Genomic DNA, 13236 nt, shown 5'->3' on the forward strand with positions numbered 1-13236 from the left:
CAGTTTTACAGCATTACGGAGCTCAAAGTGAAGCATCCGCTATGGCTACTGAGGGGACCGATCTTAGTAAGGCTTAAACGGTAACATCAAATTACATTAATTACAGTTAACATTCCTTAATGGTCTTCACCCTCCTCAACAACATCAAAAGCCTGAGCAGTTTGGAAGCAGCATCTGCTTGGACCAGAGGATGATGAGCCGTCAGCAGGAAAGAGGAGACATTGAAACTTGAGTCAGATGGGGAATGGCCATCGTTTGGCTTCCAGGCCAAGAGCCTTCTTCAAATATAAGATGTGTAACTGCTCTGGAACTTGAGTGCCTTGACCATCCCTCAGGAATGTTTTTGCAAGGACTCTGCATGGGAGATTAGGCCAGCTAGCCTCAACCACAACATTCCTTTCAGTCTCCTTAGATTTTACAGCTTGTAGTGTGGGCAGAATTGTATCTTTCTTTTTTTTTTTTTTTTTTTTTTTACACAGGAGCAGATTGAGTCATTCTATTTCCTTTCTGGGGAGGAACACTCTGGAGCAGAGAACAGCCGACAAGGATTGAACACTACCCCCCCCCCCAATATATAAGTGTGTGTGTGTGTGTGTGTGTGTTGATGTATCTATAACCTTGGTGGCTTGATGTAATGGTGACTCAGTATACCCACCCCCACCACACAGACAACATCTAGTCATCTGAAAAGTCTAGACACAAAAAGCACCTGGTCCAGTTGGTCAAATCTAAGTAGCTATGTGCAGGTGAAGAGAGTGATGGCCAGACCTCCTCAAGTGTTACACTGCTCAGAGCAGGTATGAACCTCCTGCCTCATGATCCCTGGAGTTGCTGTCTCAAACTGCATGCTCCTGGAACATGTGACTCACTCACTAAACCAGAATTAGAAGGAGCAGGAACCAAAATTTCATGGTCAGCTTGTTCACCGAGCAATTCACACACTGTCTAGGAGCTGTCCTAGAACAACATCTCTCATGCTTCACTATGCACTTTAATGTCGGGGGGTGGGGGGGGCGTGGTGAGAGGTAGGGAATTGGGCTTCAGGGGTTTCCATTTGTGTATCTTGGGTACAGACGCAGAATTTGCACTTCAGCTGTCCATCATCTGACACCGACACGAATCAGTGAACATTGGTTTATCTCACTGCCCAGTTCCATTTCCAAAGAACTCAGTTACGATGGTAAGCAATTCCAGAATGTTCTCATTGATCCCTCACCTCCTGACTTCTGTGTCTTGCTAGCCACCCAGCCATCTTTTGTGGAAGTTGATCCTCTCTGAGGAACATGCCAAGTGACCTTATAATAGACACAATACACAAGACAAATGGGTACCCCTTCTCAATTTGATTATAATCTCTCTTGCTTGATGTCTCTTTTGCCTCTCTGCCTTGCTCATTCTGATGACAGGAGCTATCATGTGGTGGCCTGGCCTACATGGCACCAACTGTGGCTCCCTTCTGGCCAACTGTCAGCAACACCCAACTGGCCAACTCCTGCCAACAACCATGTGAACCAAGTGGAAGCAGTTCCTTCTCCAGCAGAACCCAAGGTGACTCCTTCCCCAGCCCACTCATTGGTTGCAGTCCTGTAAGCTACTCTGAGTCAGAAGACTCAGCGAGGTGACACTTGGATTACTGCCTTCCAAGCACTATGAGATAGATAATCAATGTTGTTGCCAGCCACTCAGTGTGGTATGTGGTTACAGATAACTCACAGAGGTGTTTTGTAAAGGAGTTGCTCATCTTCTCTCTCCCCACCCTCAAGATAAAGGAGACAAAAAGGTATATGAATGTAAATAGCCAATATTTAATAATATACAGTATTTACATGTGATGTATGGCAGAATTCTCAAGCCTTAGCCCTGGGTAAGCTTTACTCCAGTTTCTGGGAAGTCTTACAGAAGCCATGCTTCCAGGTAGAACAGAGAATATGGATCCAGTTGGACTCTGGGCACTCCACCTGACCCTTCTGAGGCTGCATTTCCTGAGCCAAAACCATGCTGGACCCAGCAGTCCCCATGAGCACCGAATGCTGACTCCTTTTGGTTTTGAAGAAGACAAGAAAGAAGCGATGGGTTCTTCCACAGGCACTGAAGGGTCTTTCCCTGAGAATGCTGGTGAGGGTACCAGGACAATCTGCTCACACTTTCCCCAGTGCAGTGCCTGCTTTGCTCCTTTCTCCAGAACTGAGTTGAGAGAAGGCATCTTGGAGCTATTTGTGTAGAAGAGTCACAGTGACCTGGGCAAAGTTCCGGAGGCAAAGTGTGGAGCCAAGATGCCTCTCACGGAGCCCTTCTCCTTCTGGCCATTGCTCTCCATAAAATGAGGTGATAACTTGAATCCTCCCAGCCCAGATCTAAGAACTTGGGGCAGGAAGGCAGCAGCTAGCCATAGCAAAGTGGTCAAGAAGGGGATGGGTTTCTTTAGAGGGCCAGGCTCCCACCACTGAGCCACCGTGCCCTCTCTGATGAGCACCCCAAGGGATTGCTGTGCCACAAGGGACTCTGACAGATGCTGTCTAGCCTGTTCTTAATGGTGTCCTGCAGCTCCTCGTCACCCACCAGGACCGCAGCTGCTAGTGCCAGCAGAAAGTACTCAGTAGCATCATGGGCATCCTAACCCCATGGGGCAAAGAAGAGACATCATTAGCAGTACTTGTGGGAGAGGCTTAAGTCTATGCTGAGAGCATTAACATTGTTCTGTTACTCCATCCCTATATCCCAGTGCCTCAAGAGAGATCTTCCCTCGATGTACTCTGCCGAGCTCCAGTGGCATTGCCCCTACTCAGGCACAGAGACAGCATGTTCCCCATCTCCTCCAATCATGATACAACATTGCATTGGACATAGCATTTCAAGTATGTATATATGACCCAAACCTGACCGGCCCAGCCCTTTCTGGGACTTTTTGGTGTGACCCAACAAGGAAAATGGCCTGAGTCCTTTTGGATATGGAATCAGCCTCCTAGGGGCTGGCAAAGAATGAGGACAAGAGCCACAGAGTAGGAACATATAGGAGATGAGAGGAATCCATGAAGCTGATGGAGGAACAGAATCCAGAGGTATCCGAAACTAAATCTGTACCTCAGCTTCCCGTTATGGGAGTCAGTAAACGACCTCTTCTGTTTACAGTTTTTCTAGGTTTTTTCCCTTTGCAATACCTAGAGTCCTTGGCTGATGCAACCAGACCATGTATTCTCTGTCCCTGAGTCACTTGCTCTGGCTTTACAGCGTGATGGTTAAGTGGGCCTTCACCTCGCCTGTCCCTCTCTACACACAAGGATAAGAAACAGATGCTTCTCTGGGGAGGATGCAAAAAGAGATTCCTGGTTCTCATTATCCTGAATAATTATTTCAGGCCAGAAACAGTCTGACCAATCGGGAAAGGTCAGCAGAGCTGCCCTGAGTCTCCATTTGTGGTCAAAGTTAGAGGAGACTCATGAAAAGCCACTGTGTTAAGTTCATGGGTTATGCTGGGGTGATAAGGACTTTTGGAAGGGGAAGGCAAACTTGAGGACACAGTTTTGGGGTCAGAGTTATAATAGGATTAAAAGCTACCAACCCAGTTCCAGAAGCCACTGGGAGTTCTAGATTGGACTCCAGCCCAGCAAAGAAGAGAATCAAGACAAGAACCTTCTCAGGGCTTAAATATCCATATATCCATGATGGCCATACATGATTGTCTCCAACAGACTCCTGTGTGTGTACATTCCTTATATGATGCAGTTTCCTGAAACTTTATATGAAATATGGTGCAGTCGACATTAAAGTTTTCACAGGAGTTTTAGTAGAGGAGAGGTGTGAACTTTCTTCTCAACACCTTTCGCTTCCCCAGTGGGGCTTACCAGAAAAAGGCCCTCATGCCCCAGAGAAACCATTCCCTACCCTGTGAATAAAGCCTGATGTCTTGACCCTGTAGTCCTCTCACCTCTACTCCTAAGTCCCCCTCACTAACTTTCTCAGCAAAGAATGGCTGAACAGTAGCTCTCCAAATATATATATATATATATATATATATATATTACATATATGATATATATATGTATTATATATATATATATATATATATATATATCCATCATGAAAGACAGCCTCTTACCTTCAGCTGGTAGAAAGTGAGTCGGCCCAGGCGACAATACACCTTGGCATAGTATAGCGCTTCCTTGGGACTCTGCAGCCATGGTGGGCACAGAGACAGAGTCTTCAGGTAGCAGTCTTCAGCCATCTCATACATGTTCAGAGAGAAGTACACAGTCGCCAGGCGGTGAAAAGCCACCAGCTCCTGCTTCTGATCTCCTAAGGGTGACAAGAGTGAGGGATACCATGCAGCCAGCACTGGGCGTCCTTCGCTCATCTTCAGCCCAGAAAACTTCCTGAATCTACCAGATGTCACAGATTAGGGGCCTAGAAAGGAGCCTAGAGCAGACCCCTCCCCTCATGGGACCTGATGTTTCAGAGCAATGAATTCCTTAAATAATCCCACAAATAGAATGATGCCCTTATAGAACGTGCTACAGAGACAGCCACAAAATGCTGGGATGTCTGACTTATGTGGGGAATGTTTTCTGTGTTACAGATAATGCGGTGATTCAGTGTTAAGGGGGAGCTATTTCTTAAAACCTGTGATGGATTATGATAGATGACAAGACAAACTTGATTAAGTAATTAGGAATTCCTGTCTTTGAAGAACACTGGATAGCAACCGTCCTTTCCACATGAAGTCTCTCCTCAGAAAACCCAGTGCCATTGCAGCTCCTTACCAACTCTCGGTCCCATAGATTCTACAGCGACCCATTTGCTTTTAGAACAGTGGCTTTGTGTGTGCTTAGGGCTTAAGGTGTTTGAAGTTTGTGTGAGTTAATGGTTTTAATAACTAACCACTTTAATACAAAGTACTTTTATTAATACAGAGAACAAAAGTTCCTGGTCCAATCCTGCCTTTGGAATGCTTGCAAAGTAGCTGTTTGATACCATCTTTAAAAAAAAAAAAATTGCTTTTAAGCTTCAAAGACCCAAAAGCCAAAATTATAACAGCAGTCCAAAGGAAAGAAAAAACTGTCTTATCTGGGAGAACACAGTCACAGAGACAGCTGAGTAAGGTGAGCCCAGCTGCCTAGAGCTCCTTCCAGGAAGCAGTATATTCATGCAGAGACTGAGCTGCCCAAGGCCCTCGGGCCTATCCTGAGGTCAGCAACAAGCCTCTGATGAGATTTCCTGCAGTTAAAGTGGAGGGAAAAGGGCAAAGAGTTCTCTGGTACAGTTAGAATCAATAAAAACCCACCCCTTCCTGTATCAGATGACCTTGAAAATGCCCAGAAGAACCTTCTAGAACTAATGGATGAGGTTTCCATCTACTCCTGACACCAGTCAAGTCTCCGATAATCAAGACTGCTTTTCCTCGGGCATACACAAGCTCAGGACAAAGTTTGTTTACAGTATTTTAAATTTTGCCTTTCCCCCCTGCCAGCTGCTTTACTCCTCGCCAGCTTTCTCTGTAAGTGCAAGCTCTTTCAAATAGGGCCTGAGTTAGGTTAATGGCAACTTGACCTTCATTTGCATTTCTACGGGGGGGGGGAGGATATGTTGCCTAATTATCAACAAATTAAAGATTCAGGGTAAAAAGTCTTTATGCAATAAAGACATTACCTATGCATAGGCTAAAATGCCATTTACCCCATGGGGAGACATTACTGACTGTGATAGAACAGGTTAGCACTGGCATCACTGACCTCAGAAAAAGGACGTGTGCCTCACCCTGTGCTGCCACCATAATATACACAACTATTACTTTTTGTAACTGACCGGGGGTAGACACTCATTTGAAAACTGTCCTGTTGGTGAAGAACAAAACTTAAGAAAACTGATCCTGCTTCAATTACAGTTTCCCTGGCTGCTGAACCTGGGATTAAAACCCACACAACCCTTCACTAGCCATGCGTAAGTAGTGTTTATTCCAGGCTCCGTGCACCTATGGGTTAGGACTACCTACCTGTGAGGACACTCAGCCTGGCAGCGAGGGTGGCAAATTCCAAAGCTTTCTCATAGCCCTCAAGGCTGATCTGCAGTTCCGTCAGCTTGTTGAAGATCCGAAGCTCGGTTCTCAGTGCCTTCATCCTCCTCGCTAAAGGAACAGCCCCGGCCTGAGAAACCGAGGCACAGTGATCTTAATCTACAGACACACCGCACTCCCCAGGTCTGTCTTTTCCTGGAGGGATTGTGGTTACCAGTGTGTTCCCATGTTGCCTTTCCTTAACTCACTCTCCTCTTGGTACTCTGCCCAGATGTAGCTAGTTTAAGAACTAGAGGTCACTGAACCTTCTAAAATTGAGGCAACTGCAAAGCACAAAGGAAAGTTGACTTCCTAATGATGAGGACAGGAGACAAAAGATTGTCTAAGGCAATTTAGGGGCAGGGAATCCAAAAGTAAACAGTTCCATTCTTTGTTTGTTGAAGACAAGGTTTCTCTGTGTATCCCTGGCTATCCTAAAACTCAACTTGTGGACCAGATTGGTCTCGAACTCAGAGATCCACGTGCCTCTGCCTCCTGAGTGCTGGGATTAAAGGCATTCGGCACCACTGCCTGACTCAACAGTTCCGTTCTTGCTTGTCCTTCACCAGAAACAGGACATGTCATCCTTGTCTCTCCAGCTAGGATTGCCAGAAGGGAGCTCTGGTGTCATCACCTCTTGAATGAGCACCTGCCTGCAGCCATTGTAAGGTTAAAGGTAGCTACAGACACTGAGCCCTTCCTGTGAACAACTCTGAAATGGGGTCTCCGGATTTTCATGGTGAAAAATGGGTTATATTCACTGCCCAATTTCAGACCAATCCTAAATGAGTTTAAGATATCAGCTCTTGAAGAGGGAATGGCCTTGGAGGTCATTGGGTCATCCAGGCTCTGTTGAGGCCCTATTAAAGAATAGAATCTTCCTCTGGCCTTGAGTGAAGACTTGGCATTCTGATCTGCTCCAAAGATTAGGGTATTACAAACAATTGTCTCCACCTCTAAGGGTTAATCTATCAATAAAAGAGGCAATTGTCCCCTTAGTGAGATAATATACTTTCCCTTCCCAGAAACCCTGCCCCCCAGGGCAGCTGCCTGGAGGTCTTCCATCTGACAGCACTGCCAAACTGCCAGGCCACTGCCACGGCCATGTAGCCATGTGACCATGTGACCATGTGGCCACACAACCTAGTCGCTTCTTTGAGTCCTAACTCAGAAAAAACGAAAGGTTCCTTTCCCTTCTTTTCTCTTTTCCTTCCAGATATTGGAAATGCCTGGTCTCGCTTTCCAGCTGCTCTGATCTTTCTTAGTCTTTCACTAAACCAAGTGCTCTCCACTCCCCCTTCTTGGCTCTCTCCTCCCAGTGCTGCCAAGATTTACAGCTTGTCCACCTTGTTTTTCTCTTAGACTTTAATAAAACTGTCTTTGGGCTTCTTTATAAGTCAATTTTGAAATTCTTTAATTAGTATAATTAACAACCCAAAAGAGGGGACTCTAATTTCCCCAGTAATAAATGGCACCCAGTGTGGGGCTTCCCAAAGTTTCCAATAACTCTGAGGTCACCTGGGGAGTCACTCACCTCAGGCGATATGTGGAATACTTGTATGAGCCGGTGTCTGATAGTGATCAGGAAATAATCATTTCCATTGTTTTCATAATTCCAGAAGTTTAAGCATGTCACCAAATCTTTGAGCCTTATTTTTTATTTTTAACCTTATTTATTTTTTATTTTATGTGTATGAGTGTGTGCCTGCTTGTATGTGCACCACATGCATGTAGCATGTGAGGAGGCCAGAAGAGGGTATTGGATCCCCAGAGGCAGTTATGAGCCGACATGTGGGTGTTGGGAACCAAACCCAGGTCCCCTGCCAGAGTAGCAAGTGCTCTTTACCAGAGCCATTTTTCCAGACCCAAGCCCTGGTTTTATTATCCACAGAATGCATATGAAAATTAGCATCTCATTGGTCAGTGAGGTTCTTCTTGCTCCCACCTACACTCAGTGTCCAGCATATATTTGGTATCTAATCATGTCTGATGAAAAGCAGACAACTGAGCCCAGAGTACATAACCAAACAAGCAAAGGTCTAGGACCAAATACTTCAGTCAGGTGATAAACAACAATTCATGTATCTGCTACACCTGGACATCACTTCATTAGTATTGTTTTCTGGTTTCATCATTTGCAATAATAACTGTAAAATCGTCATTTGATGAGCTGGTATTATACATTTTAAATTGTTTGTTGTTTTTTGACACAGGCTTTCTCTATATAGTTCTGGCTGTCCCGAAACTTACTGTGTACACCAGGCTGGTCTCAAACTCAGAGATCCACCTGCCTCTGCCTTTTAAGTGCTAGGATTAAAGACAGGCACCACTACTGCCTGACATGTGTTTTAATTTTTAAACACACTTTAATCCTTGTTTATTATAAGCACAGCAGCGTATTTTTAGTGTCTGTGGTAAGGAGATGTCTCCCATAAGTCTTGGCCAAGCATTAGAATACTTTGTTCCCAGATGATGACTGTCTGGGGAGGATTAGGAAGAATGGCCTTACCGGAGAAGTATGTCACTGGGGATGAACTCTGGGGTTTCCAAAGACTCGCCACTTCAAGTGTGCTCTCTCTGTTTCCCACTTGCATTTTGAGATGTGCGGTTTGAGATGTCCCTGCCTGAAGTCACACGTCTCTGATAGGATGTTACACTTATTCCTTCAGAACCACAAGCTCAAATGAAACCCTTCTCTAGGTTGCCTTGGTCATTTTATCCCAGCAACTGAAAAGGTAGCCAATTGCATCTACCCATGCATTCCCTTGGGTCATCTTTCATAGGCTACAGAACTAAGAGGAGAATACTGATAATCTCTGTATGCTACTACTGCAAAGTGCTATACATACAAAAGACCTAATTACTCTGATATAACGTGGCAGCGTAGCTCATATCTCAAGCCAAAGAGTAACTAAGTTGATGAAGATGTGAGTTCTAGACAAAGAAGACAAAGAGGGTTCCATGTAGCTGCTCACATTTGTGCCAGGGTCTGGCCCAGCACACTAGGAATTCAGGGGCTTACCCGGTAATACTCCACAGCTCGGTGTCTATGGCGGGTCCCATTGAAGAACACATCACCTGCTTCTTCGTAAAGCTTGAGAGCAAGGGAGGGCTCTTCTGACCTCAAGGCTGTCTGGATGGCCTCCTAGTGGGACAAAAATGGCTGTCAAAGGCAGAGAAAAGGTCATCCAGGGTTCTAGGAGACAAGCTATGGGAGGATCTAGAACATGGTCAGAATCCTTGAATCCATTGTGTGGTCTTGGCCTTCACCCGTGAGGCTGGTCAAAAGACTCAGATGTGATCTATCTGAAAGTCCCTTGTGGGAAGAGGATATTCTTCTGGTGGGACTTGGGGAGCTCTTAGTAGTGCACAGATAAACAGTCTGTTTCGATAGTTAAATATTTATTTTAATATGTTTCAGGAAAGCCTTTAAAAAATGAGTCAAGCCAGCGATTTGAGATGTTATGTAAAGTTGAGTGTCTTTGAAAGGTTGATTTGAAGTGGAGTCCAAGAAAAATAAATAAATAATGGTTTAAGAGGGTGCATGGATTTAGCAACAGAGCCTACTTAATGTGCAAATGACTGAAATTGGAAATGTGGGACCCATCCCGGCAAGTGAAGGCAGCAAGACTGAACAAACTCCCAACTCCTCCTCCGAGCTCAAGTCACTATTAGCCACAAATGTTCTGTGCTCAGTACCCCTCCCCCAACCCCACAAGCTCTCCTGTCTCTGCCTTCAATCATCTTAGCGAGTACAGCTGCCTCCTCAAGTGGCTGAGAGGAGAGAGTTAGCACACTCGACCTACCTGCAAATACAGTTCCACCAGTTCATCTTCCTGCATGAGGTAGTGCAGGCGTCCGGCCCCCAGCCAGGCCTCAGCAGCCTTATCTCTCTCCCCTAGGTCAACGAATATACGCAGGCTCTCCTTTATGCAGGCGAGGGACCTTCTGAGGGACCTGAGGACAGAGGTAGACCTGTGAGCTATGAAGGATCCAAGAGCTCGGAGGTCACTCAGCATAGGAGGACCCGGGTTTCTAGAAGAGTACAAACTTGCTGCAGACCGCAGAGAGAGTGGGGGCTTATTTGAGTCTCAGCTCTGCAGGCTGTGTGATCTTAAGACAGTATAGTACTTACCCAAGCCTGCGTTTCCCCATCTGTAAAAGGAGAGTGTAATTGATTGTTCCTGCCTTAGATTATTATGAGGACTAAGAAACATAATCCATCTGGAATGTTTAAACTGGTGCCTACGAAGTAGGAAGCAGTTGATCAACATTGAATTATCACGACCACCATTACTAACCCACATCCCTCAACTTTTAGTCTATACTGCAGTACGCTTCTCATAAGCACCTGAGAAGACACCAAATGTACTTTTATGAAAGTAATGCCTGAGTGGCCATAGAGATAATGTACAGTAACTTGAAATCATGAAGACGATTTTGATCTTTCATTAAGAAGAACAATCCAAACAGACTGATTTTTTTTAAAGATGGTACTTGATCCTGCTTTAATTATTTGGAAACTCCCCGACCCCTACCACCTCCCAACCCTGTGGCTTCCATCCCATCAACATTACCTTGAGAGCTTTAGAAAACTCCAGACTCCCAGAGCTACCTGGGAACTAACTAAATGGAAGCATGGCAGTCACAATCCATAGACCCGAGTTCCACAAACACACTCTGTTTTATGGCCACGTGCATCCACGTCGAGAACACGCATCTTCTAGAAACACCAAATGTTATCAGCCACAACTGTGAACACGGACACAGGAAGGACTCGAACTGAGCACAGCTCCCAACTGTTGTGCTTTTGATATGGCTTGGCTTACAAAGGTTAACGTGTTAGAGGCTTGATTTCCACTGTAGCAAAACCGAAAGGTAGTGGGGCCTATAAGACATAGGGCTTAATCTAAGGTAATTGGATCACCAGTTATCTGAGGCATTGTTCACAAGAGGGATTACATGGCTGTCCTGGAACATTGGTTAGTTCTGATGAGAGCTGAGTTGTCCTGAAGAAACAGCATAGGTCTGGTTCTTTATCTCACCAAGAATTCTTGCCACTGAGGTACCATTAGCCAGTAGGCCTATGCCAGACCTGGAGTAATGATGACATCATGCCCTATTGCCTAGCCCAAACTGTGTTGCAATACCAATGGAAAATGAATTAATATGTCAGCTCATCACAGGCAACTCAGCTGCCAGGCCCTTTTTCCAATGAGGGATGCAAACATTGCCTTGAACTGGTGCTCGCTGATCCTTTTTGGCAGTGACGCAGCTTTTGGCTTTCTGAAAAGAGTGCCCAGGTATTTGGCCCATGCAAGAGCTAGGAAAGAACTCTGGTTGTCCCTACTGCCCTGCCCTTGACATAAGATGATGGGCATCCCGGGTGAACATTAGACTCTCTCAAGTACTACAAATCTGAAGCTGGGACAGTGCTGAAAGCTGAGAAGCCATGTGCATTACTGTGCTGGCCACTGGCCTCCCTGGTTAGGTAGGAACCACTGTCCTCATAAGACACAGGAAGGCCTGACCTTCTCTCTCCAAGTCTGGACAAAGAGAGTTAAAGCAGTCCCGGCCTGGCTCCACTGCGCTCCTCATTCTGACCGGAACGAATGGTGAAGACAGAACTCATAAATCTCATCTTGATCCTATTTCCTGTTGTGTTTTTTTTTTTATTACCACTTACTGTCCTCGGATGTCCTTGTTCTGAAATTTCTGACTCCACATCCTCAGGGAACAAGATTTAGATCCTCTGAGGATAACACACAGAGTAGACATTTGCTTCTTTACCAGGGAAAGAAGAGTTAAGGATTTCTAAGAAACACCCCAGGGTGGGGATGGGAAGTAAAACATGGAGACCTTCATATGAGCAGAGGGTTTCACCAAGACACACGTGTCTTTTTTAAAGTGCATTAATAGTCTAAACTAGGAGCCTTTGTATTTTTTTTTATCAATCCTTACCACCCCATTATAATAAATCCAACAGCTGTGCTGTGTTATACACAGGCCTGACTTAAAATGACCCAGCATCCTCTTGCCACTATCTGAAGGCTCTAGACCTGGTTTGTCATTCACACACACACACACACACACACACACCACCACCACCACCACCACCATCATCATCATCATCATCTGAGTTATGATGATGAGTTAGCATTGACTCACTCATGTGAGTCCTCCGCCTGACCTGTCTTCATCACACTTCCGTTTTAACCATATTTCCTGTCCACTCTTCAAGTTCACACTCTGAGTCTCGGGCCTTGTTTCTTCTTTCCTGTCCAAACAGGTGAACGGCAGCAAAGTGACCCCAGCATATCTGTATTCCCAGATAGCATCCTCCCATCCCTGCCTGGGTGACCCTGCCTGACCTCTAACAAAGCCTAGACTCCTGGTCCTTCTGTCCTTTTGCTCTATCTAAGAAGAGCCCTATTTGCAGATGGCTGTCCAGGTGGCACCTGGGTAGGTACCTTTGATGCCATCCTCTCGTTCTCCAGCCATATAGAACTTTAAACTAGCAAGGTGCTTAGCTGATTTTACAAATAAACAATGTCCCAAGAAAGAAAACAAAAAAGCATTCCAAAATTCCCCTGTTTGTCTCTAATTTCTAAAGCTTTATTTGAAACTCTTTGCTGCTCATTGATTCTGGTAGTGGCAATATATTGTTACCTAGAATGTACTGGGCATTTAGCATGCCCCGGGCACTTTGTACCCATAAGCTCAGTCAATCATCACAGTAGCTCCAAGAGAGCAGTATTACTATTACTGTATCCATTTCACAAAAGGGAAAAATAAGAGCTAGTGGAAGTGTGGTTCTGTGCGTTAAGACACCTGCCACCAAGCCTGAACATCTGAGTTCCATCCCTGGGACCCACATGGTAGAAGGAAAGAACTGACCCTGAAGGTTGTTCAGGGTCACAGACATCACAGACATGCTATGTCTTTCTCTCTCTCTCTCTCTCTCTCTCTCTCTCTCTCTCTCTCTCTCTCTCTCTCACACACACACACACACACACATACACACACACTCATTCACACATACACACACACCTATATGCCACAATAAATAAATGCAACTAAAAATAAAAAAAATTAAGGCTCAGAAAGTATAAGTAACTATGGGCATGTAATAAGCCATGCTTAAACCAGACTCTAACAATGTGAGTCTAACCACATATTCGAGCAACCCT

The 13236-nt window shown here is 45.2% G+C and overlaps 1 protein-coding gene across 1 annotated transcript in view; it reads right to left on the minus strand.

The window, feature by feature from the left end:
* Positions 1 to 1784: 1784 nt before the first annotated feature.
* The window catches only part of Sh3tc2 (SH3 domain and tetratricopeptide repeats 2), a 57084-nt gene continuing 45632 nt past the window's right edge, over positions 1785 to 13236 (minus strand). The window contains exons 13-17 of the mRNA XM_034518691.2: positions 9853 to 10003; positions 9069 to 9191; positions 5987 to 6137; positions 4097 to 4293; positions 1785 to 2613 (exon numbers count right to left, since the gene is read on the minus strand). Coding sequence (XP_034374582.2) covers positions 2422 to 2613; positions 4097 to 4293; positions 5987 to 6137; positions 9069 to 9191; positions 9853 to 10003 — 814 coding nt within the window. The 3' untranslated portion in view covers positions 1785 to 2421. The remainder of the gene's footprint in view (positions 2614 to 4096; positions 4294 to 5986; positions 6138 to 9068; positions 9192 to 9852; positions 10004 to 13236) is intronic.

This window comes from Arvicanthis niloticus, chromosome 14, assembly GCF_011762505.2.
Source record: "Arvicanthis niloticus isolate mArvNil1 chromosome 14, mArvNil1.pat.X, whole genome shotgun sequence".
Lineage (NCBI taxonomy): Eukaryota > Metazoa > Chordata > Mammalia > Rodentia > Muridae > Arvicanthis > Arvicanthis niloticus.